Source organism: Sycon ciliatum, chromosome 4 (genome assembly GCF_964019385.1).
Source record: "Sycon ciliatum chromosome 4, ocSycCili1.1, whole genome shotgun sequence".
NCBI lineage: Eukaryota > Metazoa > Porifera > Calcarea > Leucosolenida > Sycettidae > Sycon > Sycon ciliatum.
Window position 1 is genome coordinate 5,436,314 of NC_088646.1, and position 19,411 is coordinate 5,455,724.

At 45.9% G+C, this 19,411-nt stretch overlaps 2 protein-coding genes across 2 annotated transcripts; one reads left to right on the forward strand and one right to left on the reverse strand.

The window, feature by feature from the left end:
- Positions 1-104: 104 nt before the first annotated feature.
- Positions 105-19,121, forward strand: LOC135814078 (WD repeat-containing protein 75-like). Its single transcript, XM_065327138.1, has 23 exons — positions 105-306; positions 4,301-4,433; positions 4,936-4,998; positions 6,354-6,447; positions 7,202-7,347; positions 8,169-8,239; positions 8,729-8,821; positions 9,202-9,293; positions 9,726-9,887; positions 10,134-10,196; positions 10,718-10,854; positions 11,244-11,351; positions 11,663-11,739; positions 12,564-12,793; positions 13,159-13,268; positions 13,585-13,661; positions 14,112-14,203; positions 14,985-15,089; positions 15,352-15,542; positions 15,727-15,780; positions 17,621-17,687; positions 18,097-18,146; positions 18,832-19,121. Exons 1-23 carry the CDS (start codon positions 221-223, stop codon positions 18,928-18,930), a joined length of 2,400 nt encoding a protein of 799 aa, XP_065183210.1. The 5' UTR covers positions 105-220; the 3' UTR covers positions 18,931-19,121.
- LOC135813314 (uncharacterized) lies at positions 2,453-3,480 on the reverse strand. Its single transcript, XM_065326415.1, has 2 exons — positions 3,070-3,480; positions 2,453-2,933 (listed from the first exon to the last, which is right to left on the reverse strand). The coding sequence occupies exons 1-2, from the start codon at positions 3,478-3,480 to the stop codon at positions 2,745-2,747; spliced, it is 600 nt and encodes a 199-aa protein (XP_065182487.1). The 3' UTR covers positions 2,453-2,744.
- Positions 19,122-19,411: the final 290 nt, after the last annotated feature.

Below are 19,411 nucleotides of genomic sequence, written 5' to 3' on the forward strand. Positions count from 1 at the left end.
GGAATGGCGTCAGAAGATCAGGGGATTTTTGGTTCTGAACTTTTGCGAAAATCAATGATTTTCCTTGAGAACAGAAAAAAAAGCTTGCACCCAGAAATCCGAGAGATATGCAGCATGTTCAACGTCCATGGGCAAAATAATTGTTCACTCCACTATTTCGAGGAGACGGTGAGCATGAACGGTGCCAAGCTGTAACGATTTAGGGGAAAGTTGCTGTGGCATGGAGGAGGAACAGCAGTTCATTGCATCGGTACGAGGCGGCCAGTCCATCACTGCGCGACCACCAGTTTTCAGTGCAAACGCTGAGTAAGTTGAATGTGTATTGTGCTTTCAACCATTGAGTACTAGTACTTGGCCTTGATATTGATAATTCCTTCACTAAAAGCTGATAACTATGTTGAACGTAGTGTGAATTCTGGGATATCCTTGTAGCGTAGCCCTAATTCAACGATCCCTGGACAGTAGCGCATTGCTATGATTGTATGTGAACCACCGCACATCATGTTACAGTTACGTCTATCATCTATCAGTATAACCTACGATTTAGGCTACGAATCGCCCATATATTACTACACCGGTGCCTATTTGATGGGTACATGTTCTGCCTGCTCTAGGCTCATATAGGAATTGTGTATACTCGCTCAGCAGTATTCATGTAATAATAGCTGAATGTGACGAAAAACCGTTAATTTGAGGGAGGTGAAAAGGGATGAATGAATGTAATGACTTGGTGAAAAGCACAGGAAATAAAGTCAACAAAGCTGCCAGACATATCGGTTTGCTCTAGCCTATACATATCACCAGCAATCCAATACTGTTACTGTAGAGCCCTCGTGCGTATATGCATGGTAATCGTTTGATTGGACAGTGGTACCGGTCCACATACCGCTACATGTCCAGACGCTTATGTGTTGTGAACACGAACAACTAGGAACATGCAACTCTGCTACTGCTTCGAAAATTTCAAAAGCTTCTCTGCGGCCATAGCATGTTGTGCAAGACGGTGTCCTAGTACCTCCGCTAGTATGGGGAGTTATTACGGACCTTTCGCTAACGATTTTCGTTAATTTTCCTTTGGTCTGGATTACGTACCGAAGTTTCGTAAATTTTTCGTTTCGCTCGCATGTCCACATTTCGTTGCGTTGTTGTCGTAGCAACATATTTCTCACCGGCGGTGCGCAGTTCATGACCTGAACTTTGCACCCTTCTATTCCCCACGCTGGTTTTTTGATTTCCTCCTATCTCCACTCCATGATCACTCAAGCTACGACCGGTCTGTAATTGTATGCTATAGCCAGGATCTGACTCAATCATCAAAAATTCAAAATGCTTTTATCTCTGTTCCTTCTTGAGCACGAGAATGGAATGTTGGATGAAGAGGAGCTCCTACTTCTCATCCATTGCATAACTGAAGATACCTGTGCGAATCTCCCTCAGCATGTGGGTAATCGATTAAACTTTGAAAAAATTGATGAGGAGACATGTTCTCGCAGATATCGCTTCACGAAAGCACAGGTTATGGAGTTGCTTGAACGGCTCAGCCTCCCAGCGAGGTTTCGTGCTCCGTCACGACACTGTTGGACAGGATTGGAAGGGCTGCTGGTGGTTTTGAGGCGTCTTTCGTATCCTAACACTCTTGGTGATATGTGCGAAGAATTTGGGAGGTCCAAACCATCACTGAGCATCGTGTTCAATATCACCCTGCAATGGATTTTCAGGAATTGGGATGGTTTGTTGACTGATCCGTTTACCCACCAGTTCCTGACACCTGCCAGATTTGCCAAGTATTGCCAGGCAGTCCGACGAAAGACAAGTGTGCCACTGGATGTATGGGGCTTCATTGATGGCACAGTTAGGAGTGTTTGCAAGCCGTCTATTCACCAGCGCATATTCTACAATGGACATAAACGGGTTCATGCCCTCAAATACCAGTCCTGTGTCACACCAGATGGCTTGATTTGCCATTTATTTGGTCCCGTTGAAGGCAGACGGCATGATTCAGGTGTTCTCTTGGAAAGTGGTTTGCTGCCTAGGCTGCAACAGTTTGCCAGGAAACCAAATGGTCAGCCATGTGCACTGTATGGAGATCCCGCATACCCACTGTCGCCGTTTCTTATGAAGGGCTATCAAGGAGCTGCGTTAACAGCTGAGCAACAGGAATTCAATACAGCTATGAATTCTGCACGTATGGTGGTGGAATGGAGCTTTGGTGATGTCGTTGCACAGTGGGCGTTCAATGATTTCAAGAAGCAGCAGAAGATCATGCTTCAGCCCGTTGCTGCCTACTACAAGGTGTCTGCACTCCTCACAAATTGCCGTACCATCTGCCGAGAAGGCAACAAGACATCAAAGTATTTCAACTTATCTCCACCTACCTTAGCAGAGTATCTACAATGATGTCAGCACTACATCATTCTGTTGCTGTGCCATCTCTCCATTTTACAACAAACACTTAGACCATGAAAGAACTGTAAACATCTTGGCTGTGGATATTCCCTCTACTTAGCAGTTTTAAAAACAGACTACGTTTAGTCATTCATTCAATTATGGAATGGTGAAGACTCTGTTATATCTGTTCAATGAAATTCCATGGTGAAATTGGTCAAAAGGCATTGATAACACTGGTTAGAATGACGTTAACATTGGAATGGTTACAGGTATACAACTGTGAAGTGCTGGGTGAAAGCGGGACTAGTGGATAAGCTACAAAGCAAGGGCTGTTCCTTCGTGAAGAAGTGAAAAAGCTATTGCATTTTTTTGACAGTGGCTGCCATTAGCTGCAGAAACATACTGCGTTCCTCGCGGTCCTGTTCTGCCTTTTGCTTGCGATCTTGACGGTCATCTTCTGCTTTCTTGCTCTCTTCTTGTTCCTTTTTCTTTTTTGACGCAAGCTCGTCCCGTTGAGCCTCTTCCTTCAGGGCCATCTCCCTCTCCTGGGTAACATGAACAGAATCACCAACAGAAATCAGAAAATTCAATAAACAAAAAAACAATTGAACACATGAACAATTTGAAGCATTTTCTCTTGAAATTTATTCTATACAGCATGAAAGTAAAAATGGGTCATACCTGCAGCGCGAGTCTTCGCTCCTCCAGTGCGACTGCATTTGCACCATGAGAAGCAGCAAACTTCTCCTCCTCCAAATACACTTTTCTCTCCTCAATCTTGAGAAGAGCATCATTTTTCTTCTCGAGGTACGTAATAATAGGATCCGCTTGATCGTACGTGCTGCTCCGCTTGGTTTTCTGGGGCCGGTCTTCCGCTGAAGATTTCTCCGAAAGGGTCCTACAAGCATCGGCTCGCATCTGCTCGGCCACAGCCTTTTCCGCATGCTTGGCTGTCACCACTGCCACTGCGGCTTGCTCCTTCTCGGCCTTCAGCTCCTGTAGCTCGGTTAGAAGCACGTCTGCTTCGGAGAAGTCCTCTACAATACCAGAGGCCGATTTGCTTTTGCTATCTTTGGATTTCTGCTTCGACATCAGCAGGTGCAGCCTATCTGAAGCGCCTTTCTATTTTAAATTGCCGAATCGCCGGTCTTGTGAGGATAGTTCATCCACGACATCATCCATTACCGACGAACCACGGACAAAAGGATTTCCTGATCCACGAATCTGTCTGAGCAGGACCAAGTCCATGCCTGAGTCCCAAACTATCCGTTGCCTATCCGGTGTAATAGGTGTCGGAGGAACAGGTGCAGGTAAATTTGAAGCCATAGTACACTGACACGTTTACGGTTAGGGATAAGAGAAAGAGTAGAGGGAAAAGTCTGAAAAATCTGAAACAAATCCCGCCAAACAAGAACGAAAGCAATATTCGTTGAAAGTGGCTTTTTCCGTCCAGATCAGACGAACTTCCGTAAGATCTTCGTAACCTCGTTCCCGCACTACGAAAATGGTGTACGAAAATCGTTAGCGAAAGGTCTCTAGTGATGCCCATGCTGCTGGTAACGATCTTGAGTGTGTGTTGAGTGCTATCGGGGCAATTAATGCTGATGAGAAGAGTGCAGGTGGGGTTGTCGAGTATAATACTGGGTAAATTGTGTACCAACTGTGTCCCAATACACACTGGACTCCTCTAGTCGAATGCCCTGCAAATAATGCTCTTTCACATGTCTTGAACTCTGATAGTGAGCTCAAGACTTATTGTCGTGTGACTGTTGTTACTGTACATGTGTAGGATATATAACTGGACTTCTTTCTTTTCATTTGAATGCAAGGCGTTACCCAACCTTGGGCGTTATCTGTGCTATGATTTCTAAGTAATTATTTCTTGTATCATGCCCATACTGCTCTGTTACAGGTTTGTGTACTGCTGTTCGGGAAATACTGTTCGCGTCTATAGCGCCAAATCTGGTCGCTTTGTTCGCTCGTTGCGTGATGGCCACACGGGCTACGTAACCGGAATCACACTCAACCCTAGGAATTGTTTTCAAGTGAGTGCAGTTCTTAAAGTGGTTTTTGGCGAGTAGTGCGGGAGACAATGTTTGACACTGTATCACCGGAGAAGAAGTTTGGTAGTTCTGCCGTTACTTTTGTTGTGATGCCTGGTTAAGCCTGTAGCGCTGGTCATGGCTGCTTGGTGTTTGAACACTAGGTGTGTCTGTTGTCTTTTCCGTTTTGGATTTCCACTATGTTTAGCTTGCTGTGCCACACCACGTTTGGGTTTGAACTAACGTGTCGTTCAAGCTTACCATGTGTTTATTCGAAACGAAAAAGGTTTTCAGTTGAGGGTGTGGATGGATTTGGAGTTTTTTCTTCATTTCGATACTAATAATTAATGTACAGTAGTTATTGACTGCGCAAAACCCCGTCCCTTATCCACTTGCCAAGCGCCCATCACGCCCCTGGTTCTGTCATTGCTGGTATTTAGGCATCTGTGCACTGTTCTGAGCTATGTAAGATTGTGTCGAATTCCTGTCATTGCACTGTGTCCAGGTAATCACATGTGGCGAAGATGGCAATGTTGTTGTTTGGGACACCGATGGCGGTATCTTAAAAGTAAGCACGACCACTCTTTGTTGTGAGCATGTGTTAGCTTAGCACAGAGTTTAGGGTGAAGAGACGCATGCCACTAATGTAGTACAGTCAACTTCGCTTATAACGACACTCGGCGGGGCATCAAAAAGGTGTCCTTATTCGCGAAGTGTCGTTATACCCGAAGTCTTATTATATGTATTACACTTGTAAGGGACTTTGCTCTGGGCATGGACATGCTGTCGTTATTCGCGAATTGTCGTTATATCCGCAGCTGTATTAGCGAAGTTGACTGTAAGTGGCTGAATCATACCATATCTCTTTCCCTGCTGCTCATACGCAACATCGAATGGGAATTTCGTCCATGTTATAACTTGTTTTCTTGGGGACCAAGATACAATCACACTCAAGATAAGAACACGCTTCAGGCTCCTAACAATCAACACCTTCAAACTATTCCACTAGTACTTAGTACTTCACACTTGGGCCCTTTGGCAGGTGGGCAACAACTCGTTAGTTGTGTCCCTTGGTTGTCTATTTTTGTCACAGTACAGCACACTTCTGTTTCGTTTCTTCACAATTGCACCTTTTATTGTCACTCCTTCTATGTGTATGAGGCTATGCATTTTACCATGTTGTTTCTGGCGACTCCTCTTTGCGCTGTTGCTATCTCATCACTACTGTATAACATGCATTGTGCTTGGTCAGGTTCTTTTTGCCTGTATTCCATTTTACGAGAGGGCAATGAAAGTATGAGTGGATGTTGATTGTGAAGAGCCTGAAGCTTGTTCTATTCTCGAGAGTTTTAGCTTGGCTGATATATTGCTGGTTTTGACAATTAAACTAACTAATTTTTAAGTGCTATGATGTGAAGTTGCAGCATTGTGTGCTTTGGAAGTTGAATCATGACATTTTTGCTCCGAAATCATGTCAGCATTGCACTGACCTTGGATATTCATGGGAAGACGGATTCAAGTCGTATCTGGGGACTTGTGTGAGCCTTCACAAAAATTTTGAGATGGATGTAAGCAAAGAAAGCAAATGGCTGCTGAGGATGCAGTCTACTGGATAGTTCCAGCGCTGGAGCTGGGCTGCAGCGCTGGCTTCGTCACATGTGTCAACTTCAGTCTAGTCTCATCCTGTTCACTTTGGATAGATTTTGCCAGGAAGCCCAAGACTGTAAAAATCGGCCAAGATATACCAATGCTGGGACTCAAATAATTCTGAACTTTGCAGCGGATGTTCCGTGTGACGATTAATTGGCCAATAGCGGGTCAGTGTCAATAATGATTCTTGGTCAGTTGTTGTGGGTTGCATCACACCCATGCTCTGTGTGTGTGTGTGTTTCTGCCTGGCGTGGCTGCTGTCTGGTGCTGTAGGTTTCAGGTTTTGGTGAGCCGCTCACCGACATCGCCCTACTCAGCTCTGAGCAACAGGATCGTGTATTCTGTCTGCAGGAGAAATCGAACAATGGTTAGTTGTTCTACTCAACGTGGCTGTGCTGATGGCAGTGCTGCTCCCAGTCCTTGTAAGAGCAGTAGGCTCCATTAAACACACTCCCTGGCCTAGTGTTGATGAGCTGGTTGGGCCTGGTGAAGCATGGGTGCTGGCCGAACTGTCCACACCGACTGCGTGCATTGGATTGCAAGGCTGCTTGCTGAATACCGTATTTTCTCTAGTAAGAGCCCGGGGTTCTTATTTTTTCAGTGACAGCTCTACCCACGCTACTATTAGAGACTGGGCTATTATTGGAGACTGGGCTCTTATTTTTTTTCAATTGTCAACTATCAAGCCGACTCCAGTCTATACAGGCATAAACTGACCATATCAAGACTGATTTTTCAACCCTTAACTTAGGAATATTGTCAAAACAGATGTTTCACAGTAGCATTGGCGCCAGGAAGGAAGCAGTAGACCGAAATCTCCTTACAAATATGTTCTTGGCAGGTTGTACTGCTGTTTTATATGCAGTCAATATACTTGTTGCATACTCCAATTGTGACACGCGCTACTATTAGAGACTGTGCTCTTATTATTTCAAACCACCCTCACCCCGGGTCATTATTGGAGACTGGGCTATTATTGGAGACCTGGGCTTTTATTAGAGAAAATACGGTATGTGACTATCAGTGACAGCACTGTTACTAGCTATACATGCACAATGTAGCTTGTCTGCGCATCAGGGCATTCTTATGTATTCTGTCTGCACTTGGCCTGTCTTTGGTAGATTATTCGCTCTTCTGGTTTGACTTGGCCTCGATGACCATGAGCGCTGCATCGCCGTCCTCGGAGAAGATCACCGATGGCCCTAAAGCCAAGCATCTGTTTGACCTGCCCGAGCCCAGGCAGCAGAGAATAGTCGTAAATAAAGCGGTGAGATGTTTTGCTTCAAGCAGTGCACTGGTTATCGCATGCAGTCTCCATTCGTATCATTCACGCCGTATATGACATGTGCTTTGAAGTATAACGTGCCATATCGTACGTGTGCTACGCCCTCGTTGGCTGTACTAACTTCTCTGTAAACCTCATTGTCTCACTTTCCGTTCTTATGTTGTGGTTGTAACATGGTGTCAAAAGTGACGTTCAAACCCATGCCTACTTATACATAGAATGGCTAAGCTCTGCGGGCTGTCAACCTTTTTTTAGCACTTTGGTAGGTGGCTTGTGATTAGTTGTATACACACACACACACACACACGCACGCACACACACACACACGCACGCACACACACACACACGCACGCACGCACACACACACACACACACACACACACATGAATGTATTTTTATTTTTATACATTATGGTATGTCTTTGTGTTTTCATGTTGGTGGTTTGGCTGCTAGTACATGTCCAGTATATGCATGAGTAACTGTGCATAGTACTACCTATCTACTGGAATTTCACAAATTTTCGGTGTACTTTTATTTTCGGTACTTTCGGTGCATCTGTTTCATACCTATAATTTCAATACACCGAACAAACACTTCAATACACCGAACAAACACTAACACACACACAATCCAATAGGGAACTGCTTCTCTGTACCGAAAATTTCTGTTCACCTAACCTGGCCTGTTGCCCTCGTACCGAAAACTTCTGAAATTCGAGTACTTCGAAGTATGGCATTTGCTGTCCTCCTTCATTTGATTGTCTAGTAAGAGTATTCTGTTGTCTGATGATTGGCTTTTTGTAGACGTCATCCGTTGTAGTGTGTTCACGGAAGAATATCTACATGTGGAGCTGTGTGCGCCATCAACTAACAAAGTAAGTACCGTAGCTAAGCTGTTACTGTCCTAGGTCCTGAGCTACTTGGACTACATAGGCGGGTATTGAGAATAATAACCCAGCTCTATTTTATTCACACGGGAACTGCTGCTGCTGCTGCTGCTGTATAGCCTCAAGTCTAAAGACTTAGCAACTTCTCGCCGGCACTTGACTCGTTCGCTACGATTCCCCTCAGTATTTCTCACCGTGCTCCCCCTTATGTTCAGGCTGTAGTAATACGTGCAACTCAGAGTTGCGACCCAGCTTCCAATCTCTCTCTTGTGTATTAGTAGAATTATGCATACAGCAGTCACAGTGTGATGAGCATGTTGCCTCTGTGTATCATGTACATGTACTATCAAGTCATTTCCTGGAGTCTTTCAGAGCTAATCGATTGGTTGTCTACACTCCTGTTTGTCTGGCGTCTACATTTCACACCGATTTCGGCTTGTCGTTGTTTTTGTCCATCTATGTTTCCACAATGTTTAGGTTGAGTTCATCGTTTGGCATTACGTGCGTTGCATCACATCCTAGCCAAGCTTGCATTGCAACTGGCTGTGCAGGTGGTCAAATCAAGCTATGGTGAGATACAAGGTTGATCAGTTTGTTGCTAGCACTATTCTGGATATCACACTATGCAGTACTTTTCAACTTGGCCATGCAGTTTTCCATGGAGATCTCTACTTGAGGGTACACTACTGAAGCATTTAAAGTGATCCAATTCTTTCAATAACTCAGTATGTCTGTTCATTTCCCGAACATTCACAGCTGCTGTGCGCTTGTGTCATAATCTGTGTGTGTGCTTGTGTGTGTGTGTGTGTATGTGTGTGTGCGCGCGTGTGTGTGTGTGTGCGTGTGTGTGTGTGTGCGGCTGCGTGCGGCTGTGTGTGTGTGTGTGTGTGTGTGTGTGTGTGTGTGTGTGTGTGTGTGTGTGTGTGTGTGTGCGGGCGTGTGTATTACAGGTATAAAATTGCAGACGGTGCTTCGCAAGTCGAGTCTGTGGACTTCCATTGGCATTCGCACGCGGTGATGGACTTGGCATTCACGCACGATGGTAAATAGAAGCGCAGAGATATGATACTAACGTGGGGTGCCTTCTTGAATAGCCAAGCGTTGCATTTTTTAAAACAGTACTGTGTATTGGGAGAAGGGTACAGCTACACCTCCTGCTCTTGTGGGTTTAACGGAAAAAATAGTGCATGTGCTGCAAATCCAGAATATTTTGTGGGCATTTTAGTTTTCTGTATTTCGTATGCTGACTTTCCGTATGAAATTATCAGTGTCATTCGCACTGATGGAACACATCCTCTCTGTATGGATATTGTTTGAACATGAATGGTTCTGGAGGCTCATTGTACGGAATGTTTCGCGTGCGAGTATTTCTGGATTTACAGGTTCTGGGGGTTATTCAGGTACTCGTAACAATAAGCTAGCGTAGGAACGGGTTCTCTAATTGAGAATCTGTTGTTGTTGTTGTCCTTTGCAGGTTCTTACCTGCTGTCTGGTGGAGAGGAGTCCGTACTGGTTGCTTGGCGCTTAGAAGACGCTGGCTCCACGAAGAAGTTCTTGCCGCGTCTTGGTGCACCGCTGAAGCACATTACGTCCTCTCCGTCGGATGATCTCAGAGCCATCTCACACGCTGACAATGGTTCGTGTAGTCCCTACATGTAGTCCTGTATTACTAGTACTAGCTCTGGTTCTAAAACAGTCGCTTTATAATGCGTTTTTTCTTGCTGTGATTTTGGCATTCAGGGCCTGTTGCTTTGTTAACGCCTCGCTTCCTTGCATGTACATGTATTCCAGCTTCAATGTGCACCGCATGGGGCTGGCTGTACTGGCAACATGTTACTGATCATGCTGTGTTGCGTTGGTGTGCTGTGTCTTTTGGCTGCAGTCATTCGCATGGTGTCTGGAAACACGTGTAGTCCAATGTATGCAATTGGAGGACTGCTCAAAGGTATGTAACCAGTGTACATGTGTGGACGAGTAGTGTATTGTATGACTTGTTCTCTCAGTTGCCATGATGTGCTGCTGGAATTGCTTTGCGCTTATCGGCATGGCATCATGTTGTTGTCAGCTTTCTGGTGTCTTGTCTTGGCTGAGTTGGACTTCGTGCACTCTGCATGTGTTCTGCTCTGCATATGCTCTGCATGCACTTTCCACTGTATGCATTTTCTGCACTGTTTATCCCTTAGATGTATTTTGCATGTATGCACTACCAGCATCCACTTCATATGTTCTCCACAAATTTGTATCCTATGGGTGTGCACGTGCAGCGCTGATCTTTGCCCCCACAGGCATTTCTCTTTGTTACTTGTATGCTTATGCATGTATGGATGTTTTGTCTGTACCTGTCTGTCTGTCTGTACCTGTCTGTCTGTCTGTCTGTGCCTGTGGGTGAGTGTGTACGTTTGTGCTTGTGGGTGTGCGGGTGGGTGTACACTCATTTGTATGTTTGTGTGTATGTTTGTTCTGTAGTGTTTACTGGCGATAGGTATGGTAATCGGCTGCCCGCTGGTCTAGTGGTGCATCACTCTCAGTCGGGCCTGGTGCTCAACGGTGCATCGGGCATGCTGCAGATATACGATCCTTTCGCTGACAAGCCTTTCTTTGATGTGAGTCACCAGGAGTTTGCACTGCTACATTGTACTTGTACATTGTACACTGTGGTAGACTTGTGATTATTTCTGAGATGTGGAGCCACCCTTGTACAGCCGTTGAGCTTGAATCAGCACTGCTTAACTCAGTTACATCAACTTCATTTGGCACAAATGCGTGTGTGTGTGTGTGTGTGTGTGTGTGTGTGTGTGTGTGTGTGTGTGTGTGTGTGTGTGTGTGTGACTGTGTGCCTAATTATTGTGATATAGCCCGTGTAGTATGCTGCATGCCGTGATGCATTGTCAAAGGTACCACATTCAACGTGTTGCACCACCCCGGTCATAACGCGTCATTGTGCATTATGCTTACGACTGTGCATGAATTTTATTGTTTTTTTTTCTCTCAGGTCGATGTCGTATGTGCAAACTACGTTGCACCATCGCTGGAAAAGATTGTGCCGTTCCCCGTTGTAAATCATGTGGCGATGAGTGACGATGGCATGTGGCTAGCAACGGTACGGGCGTTTTGTATTTCAAGGCATCCCATTTTGACTGTTGTGGATGTTGTATTGGTCCTTTTATTAAGTTTGTTACCCTGCTTATTCGATGAGATTTCGTTTGTTTTCCGTGATTCTGTGGACTTAGCTTGTATGCATTGCCCCACTAGTGTCTTGTGCGTCAGTATGGCTGTTCATATTACTGTAGGATATTGGCTGCTACAGGTGAATCTCATGTTGACAACAGTTCGTAGGATATTGGCTGTTACAGGTGCATCTCATGTTGACAACAGTTTGCTGTTTAAACATGTCCATGCTGGTGCCTACAGGTGGAACACTGGCAGAGACCTGGCTTTGCACCCAGTCAACAGCTCAAGTTCTGGCACTTCTCGCGGAAGGCTGGCCAGTAAGTGTGGGGTTACCATGAAGTAGAACTGTTGGATTTGTCTCACTGGCTTTCGGTGTGCCTGAAGAATGCAGCGTTTGAGGCATTCTTTACGTGAGAACGTTCAACCCGGGTTGAAACTCAGCACGATTCAAAGACTTTGAGATGTTTACATGAAGAGGGTGACCCGAGGAGATCTCTAATATGCTGTCCCCTTGGAGGTTGTGTTGAGATTTCAGTTCAGGTCAAGCGTAATGCTGTGTGTAAACTAGGGGTGAAAGTTGGCACTGAGATCCCGAGTTCGAGTACTCTGATTTTCTCCGATCGAATATTCGAGTATTCTTCATCTCCTAAAAAGTGCACACCAAGGGCCTTAAAATGGCATGATACAACCCTGATTGAACTGAGTGGCAGTCATTTTTCTCGGGTATGTTGGTTGGTGGGTCATTTGGGCTCTCTCTACTCGGGAACAAATGTTTGCCACACAGTCTGCACATCAATATCTGCCGACTGCTGCTCTGAAACTGCAGATTTCTGTGGTAAATGCGTGCACCATGTATGAACGAGTACTCTGATTTATTCCGAGTACGTTTATTTTGGAAAAAAACCGAGCGAGTACTCGAGTATTCGGTATGATTGTTTCACCCCTAGTGTAAACCCTCCTGTCGATCTGTGTACGCGACAGGTTTAAAAAAATGCTCATGTAAACACAGCCTGACTGTGCAGGTTTTGGTGTTCGTACACACATGTGCACATTTCCGTTTATCTGTGTGCCACATTCGATCTCCCTGTCAAGAGCCGTCTCTATTCGTGGATGAACGTCTTTTTCCTATTCTCCCGTCCAGGTTCAAGCCGATATCTCATGTTGATGAATCTCTCGCTGGTCGTATCACATCTCTTCACTTTCAACCGAGTGCGGCGCAGTTGTCCTCAGGAATCTCGCCGGAGCCCATGGAAGTTGACGATCTGGAGCGTAGCAAGGAAGTCGTCAAGCCTGCCGAAGTGCTCTGTGTGACGTCTTACGACACTGGTGTTCACAAGTGCTGGGCTTCTGTGGGCGTCAGCACCAAGCAAGGTAACTGCTACTACATCCACATGAAAACAGGCTGCACTTTATGGCGTTGAGTAGATGTAAACGTGGACCTCTTTGAAAGGATCGTAGTGTGAACTCACTGGTGATGATGTTCTTTTCATTCATCCACCCTGTGCTTGTGCTTCACAGTGATTTTAGACCATCATGCTAGTCTCTTGAGCAAGTTGACCAGATATACCACATCAGACTAAATTCCTGGTGTGTATTGTGTGGCGAAGTGCTGATGTGGAGATCAGAACGTAGCTGGGAGAGCGATGTCCGTATCAGTAGGAGCAAAGAGAGTGGAGTGTCATTTGTTGCAACTGTTCTGTTTTAATATTTTCATATCTTCTGTGCTGCCTGTGTAGGAGAAAGAGTCATCTGGAAGTGCTGGTCCTCAACACATCACCGGCCCGCACCAGTTGTGGCCACTGCTTTCACAACTGATGGTACCCTGCTGGCCGTGGCGTACGCGAAGGTGTGTGGTTGTAGTTGTAGAGCCTCCTGGTGGTTGGTCCCTTTCTCTGGATGGCTGATGTACAGCCCTCTGTGTTGGTCATGTACTATTGTGCACACTTTGGCATATTTCAAAACACGGCCAACAGTGCGGTTTGTGGTGCGAAGCGTAATGCTTTTGATTGAGTCCCGGTTCTCTTGCTCCGAGTATGTCATCTTCTCCCTGACCTAACACAGTTGTACATTGTCTGTGTTTGATTGCGGCTGTCCACTGTGTGTGTGTGTGTGTGTGTACGCGTGTGTGTCTTTGTGTGTGTCTGTGTACGTGGTGCGTGCAGCTCATCACACTGTGGGATGTGGAGAGTGGTGATCTGCGCAGCACATTGGTCTTACCCCATGCTGATGATGCTATCCGGTGAGTAGCATTGTAGTGGTTTATTAGTACTGCCAGCTGGATACCATAGACACCCTTCAGTATCTGTACACATTTCTGACTGTAGCTTTTTGCTGTGATAAGAGCATTTGGTCCGATGACTCACCTGTCATCCACGTCTGCTTGGAGTAGAGCGACTAAGGTGTGCATGGTTGACGCAATCCCCCCCCCCCCCCCCCAAACCAAAAAAACAAATGTTCACATGTTTGATTTGAAAAGCTGTTTGCATCTCCACTGTGACATTCAAGTACATATACCTATGGTCATGAGGCTAATGTTACCTTGGCTTGTGACCATCTGGATGGAATCCTCTCAACTTCATGCTGAAATACAAATAGAATTGTAGCTTTGATTCCGTTGCTCTCTAAATCTGATGTGTGTGGGTACGCGTGTACGTGCATGCATATTTTGTGTATCTGTGCGTTTGTATAGGTTACTGGTATTTGGCAGCTTGTCTTCAACACGCTATCTGTTGGCTGCCACATCTCGCTATCTGATCTGCTGGGATGTTGTCACAGGATCCAGTACGTCGATAACTTACCATGCTTGGCCTTCAGCAGTGCCCATTATTGTACTGTGTGATAATTTACCATGCTTACTCGTCAGCAGTGCCCAGTGCTGTCCGGTGTCTTCCATGACCGTAAAAGTCCGTAAATAAGTACCTGCCCTCAATAAATACCCCCTTGTCCTTTTGACTCTGTCTGTTGAAGTCAAGTTTAACTCGATAAACGTACTGCCCGAAATAAGTACCGGTATGGTTTGCTCATGCAGCGCGTAGCATGTACGTCGACACAAAAATATGACTTCTCCACTACACACAAATCAGGTCCAAAAGTTAGTTTGTGTCCGAAAGTTAGTACGGGTGTGAGCACTAAATTTGAAAGTAAAGTACGTGCTGATTTGCGCACGTTTACGGTAGTAGTGGAACAGCATAACAACGGTGTGTGTGTGTGTGTGTGTGTGTGTGTGTGTGTGTGTGTGTGTGTGTGTGTGTGTGTGTGTGTTGTAGCGCTAGTGTATTGGTAGCTAGTAAAAAGTCAGTGCTGCTCCTAGTTCACACTGATCTCTTGAATGTGACTAGTAACCCCTATGTATGAGATAAGAGAGCTCCGTTGCTACAAGGTTTCGTTGTAAACAAATGTATTGTCTCAGCATAGCTTGTGCAATATTGCTACAATCGTGACCTTCAACTTTGAGGTTTTGAAACGGCAGCTGAGCCCAAGTCTGTGCGTGTTATGTCGTATAAATTGATGTGCTCAGTATGTTATTGTTCTCGCGTTGTGTCTCCTGGTTGGTTCTGGACAGTTGTCTCGACCGTTCAAGTATCGTTGGCTGTACTGACCGCTGACAGGCATAGTCCGTACGTAGCGGCCATCACCAAGTCCACACCAGCATACCCGCATGTGTCAGGTTAGTCTCCAGGCAATCAGTATGCGTGCACTTCCGTCTTCTAGCCATAGTGCTGATTTCTACTGAGGTAGAGAGGTCCCCGTTGCCTTCCCAGCCTGTACCAGGAAAGGAAGTATGGTGTATCTCGTGCACGGTGTTAGTCGGGCCTTACAACTGTGATCATCTCTATCTCGTGTAATGATCCTTGTTCATTGCTGCTTTTCCGGCACCAGCGAGTTGTTCGTCCAGCAACTAACTTTGAGTCTTTCTCCTTGTTATACAGCGTTTATCTTCAAGCCTGGAGATACGCGCACCGTGTGCAATGTCAGTTCGTTCAGCTCACAGCCCGTGGTCGGTGCTGCGTTTGTACCGCGCCCCAGCGCCACTGACAAGAATGCCGAGGAAGAGCAGACCGGACGTACGCTCGAGCCATGGCGACGGAAAAGCGAGCTCTTCGTGATCAACCAGGACCAGGTATGGCGTTGTGTGTATGTCTACCCACCCGTCCATTGTGTCGGTTGCTCGGTCTGTCTGTCTCTCTGTCTAGGTGCGATTTCATTGTTACATTTGGTTGGTGAGCGTGTTGTGGCATACTGCTGTGCCCTGTTCGTCATTCCGTTCATTCTTTGTGCTGTACTCTGTGCTGTTCTTGCTCCAGAAACTTCTGTATTTGCGCCGCTCAGATGAAGCAGAAGTGTCACTGGAGGAAGGGGTATGTGATACACATCTTTTCGACTTCAGATTTCACTTGATCCTTGCTTGTGCGGGATATGCACCGCTGTAATTGTTTTTATTCCCGTAGCTATGCAGAAGACGTTACTTCAGTAACGTCTGGCGCTAGCCAGGGTCCACACAGCTTTAATTTGGTATTTGTTTGTTTGTGTGTTTGTTTGTTTGTTTGTGTCACGCCTGGCGCTATCCCGTATCTGTCCCGTATCTGTGACTACAAAGGCTCTACAGGATTGTACATAACAGCTGTCCACAATATTTGCGGGCTCCTGTATCTGTCCCGTACCGTACCAATATTCGTCGTATTATGCATACGACTCCCTGATGTAGAGTGGGATTTGGAAAGAAATAGGGAGACGAGGAGGAAATTAAATTAGAATAGACGCCGATAAGGTGATAGGATGCGTCAGCATAAACATACTTTGGAAGAGAGATCCCGTCGTCTCCAAAATAAGCGTGAACGAGCGATTCAGTGCCGGTCACAGGAAACGTCGGAAGAGAGATCCCGTCGACTCCAGAACGCCCGTGGTCGGTAGAGTCCGGCGGTACCAGGCAACGTCAGGACAGACATCCCGTTGAGTCCAGAACGCCCGTGATCGGCAGAGTCTAAGCCGGTCCCAGGAAACGTCAGGACAGACATCCCGTCGAGTCCAGAACGCCGTGATCGGCAGAGTCAGCGCCGGTCCCAGTAAACGTCAGGACAGACATCCCGTCGACGCGCAGAAAAACAAAATCTGCAGCCTCTTTTGCCGTCGAACAGGATACGTATTTATATAGGAGACTGTAAAGTTATGTAATGTCCAAATTTCGACGTGAGCAGCAGGTCACTCGCGTTGATTTTTTCGACGTGCGAGCCAAATAACGCGAGCTGAACTTTCACTTCGCAGACATCCCGTCGACGCGCAGAAAAACTAAATCTGCAGCCTCTTTTGCCGTCGGACAGGATACGTATTTTAGGAGACTGTAAAGTTATGTAATGTGCTCCACAGGCAACCATGCATTCGGCGTCGTCATTGGCTCAACAGGTAAATGTAGATGTATTACTACAAAAAGGCCAGAAAATCCGATTCCTGTATTAAAATCAACTTATGTTCGCTGGCGATTTAATTTCGCTGATTTCGCCGCTTGGTACCAACCGGACAAAGTAAATCGCAGGCCAACGTTTGTCATATAGGCAAATGATGCATGATTGAGCAATGGATGCATGTGAGAGCAAAAATACCGATCGATTTCAAATTTGACGTGAAACTGCGCGTCACGTCGGAAATAACGTGCATCTTAACCTCTCTAATCGAGAGGTTTCTATTTCTCATCGGCCAAAATTTGTTGATTTACAATATAAGGAGATAAAAATTAAAGAAGGAGCAAAACAAAAGTAGATGATTATTAGAGAAACAACAATCCGCAATAAATTCTGCAAATACTTTTGCCTAACTCATAATATTCAAACCGATTGAAACGTTTTTGCAATACAGTGATGTGGCCAATGAACGGAAAAAGACAATTCCATCAGTTCTTATAACATGTACGATGAGCTAGGCAAAAAAGCATAAAAGCATAGCGTAGGGCCCTGAGCTTCCAAGCTCTCTCGTTATTGAGCTGCTGTTCCTGCTCCGTGTCTGCATTCTAAAAATGTGTTCTCGGTTAGAAAAGAGGCACATTGCACTGCACCTTCAGGTCAGCCTGGATTATGAGGCACGTGGCTACCTCCGATGTCCGACTGCAGGCTTGTCTCCAAACTGTGTTTTACTTGAGTACCTGGTGTGACATTATGCCACTGTTGATTCCTATCCTTCTTCTGTATCTCCTTGCAATGGCAACAGGAGGAAGAGCAGAATCAACCAACGGCGCTCGCCAAGTTCATTGAGGAGAAGTCTGTTGACGTGAAACGTAAGCTATCGTCAACCAATGCTGCTCATGATTATTAACTTTGATCATCCAGGGTAATCGGTCGGATAAGAATGCTATTGCCGTTGCACAGCTGTTTCCTGCCTGTGCGACATCTACTGCCGGTCTGTCTATAATAGCTTTGACTGTACTACTAGTTAGTACCTAGCTTCCCTTGGGCCAGTAGTGTATCTCTACTTGCTACTGCTGGTCTCGATGTACTAGTCGTACAACCACACGTGTGGCGGCATTGGTTGCTATAAAACTCGAGGATATCGGGGAGTTCAGCTTCCGACTTGCTGGTAGCTCAGTACATTGTCGTTTTCACGACAAGTCAACATGACACAAGTATGCTCACTGTGGCGTTCAAAGGAGATTTGGCTGCTTTATATGCTTCCCTTCTGTCGTGTAGAAGCACTACCATCACTGGAGAGTGGTCAGCGACAGCACACAGCACATTTGGTAAGTGTAAACTTTTAAAACAAGCGTGACAGGGGACGGGGTTTAATGTGTGTGCTATTTAGCTCCCGTGTCATGCTGCTTTTAAATCTGGTGTCGTTCAGGTGCATTGTTTCTGTGTATGTGTGTATGTGGGTATGTGTTGGGGGTCTGTCTGTGTGTGTGTGTGGGGGGGGGGGTATGTCTTCCTTTATGTGAGCGTTGTACTGCAGCGAATGTGGTACCTCATGTGAATAGGCCCTTATGGGGTATTCACACGGCAGGCAAATCCATGTGCACCGGAAAGTTGCTATGGTATTTTACCTGTGAACGAGAAAAGTGCCTGAAAGTGGCTGAAACGTCAAAGCGAGCTGGGGGCCCACTTTCACGATAATCGTGGCGTGCACGAGTACATTTACACCAAAAAGCGCGAAGCAAGACTTGATTTTTTACGCGGCTCTTTAGAGCATGATAATTATCGTATGTGTGTTTTGAAAATTTGAAATACCCATGGCTACTGGTCGGTGAAGCATTCAAAAATGCAAACGTGCCTGTCGTCAAGTGCAGCTGTGTGAATCCACAAAGTCACTTTTCTCGTATGTCACTCCCTTCAACTTTCCCGTGCACGTGGATTTGTCTGTCGTGTGAATACCCCATTACTGACTTCACGTATAACACTCTACTACGAACCCTGTGGTTGTATGTACAGGTTCTATCTGCTCCTGCCCACACTCTGCCCACCATGTCGTCACTGTGTACAACATTCCTGGAGTCACTTCTCCTACCCAAGGCAGAAGTCGCTCAGTGAGCAGCCAGGAGGAATGGGGGAGAGTGGAAGAGAACATCAACAATACGCAGGAGCACACATCTGTGTTGCTCCAACCAGTGCAATACCGTCGGCCTACGGTTTTAATCTTCTTTGCCATGCAAGTTAGTGCTGTCAAGCATCCATATCAAGATTTAATATGGGTCGTTGAGAAGAGAACTTCATGAACCGCATTCACTAGCTCTGGTCTGGCTGTGAGTAAGTGTACATGTGTGTCTGTCTGTTTGTTTGTCTTTGCATGTGTGTGTGTGTCTGTCTGTCTGCCTGGAAGCATCCCATGCGACTGTGCATGTGATGGGTATGGTAGTGTTCTCAACCTGTATTGAGTTCACTACATGTACTGTATTCAGTGTGTTGTTGGTTGTGCAAAAGAGTGTGATCGGAGAGGAGAGCACATGCCTGGGTATGCCTGGGTATGCCTGGGTATGCCTGGGTATGCCTGGGTAGGTCTGGGTATGCCTGG

What these genes read in the sequence shown, in the direction of transcription:
- LOC135814078 (XM_065327138.1), top strand. Translation starts at nt 221, where the DNA reads ATGGAGGAGGAACAGCAGTTCATTGCATCGGTACGAGGCGGCCAGTCC. An exon ending in CTGACAAGCCTTTCTTTGAT is followed by an intron (nt 10,855 to 11,243) that starts GTGAGTCACCAG and finishes TTTTTCTCTCAG; the next exon opens with GTCGATGTCGTATGTGCAAA. An exon ending in GGGCGTCAGCACCAAGCAAG is followed by an intron (nt 12,794 to 13,158) that starts GTAACTGCTACT and finishes CTGCCTGTGTAG; the next exon opens with GAGAAAGAGTCATCTGGAAG.
- LOC135813314 (XM_065326415.1), bottom strand. Translation starts at nt 3,480, where the DNA reads ATGTCGAAGCAGAAATCCAAAGATAGCAAAAGCAAATCGGCCTCTGGT. An exon ending in AGCGAAGACTCGCGCTGCAG is followed by an intron (nt 2,934 to 3,069) that starts GTATGACCCATT and finishes CATGTTACCCAG; the next exon opens with GAGAGGGAGATGGCCCTGAA.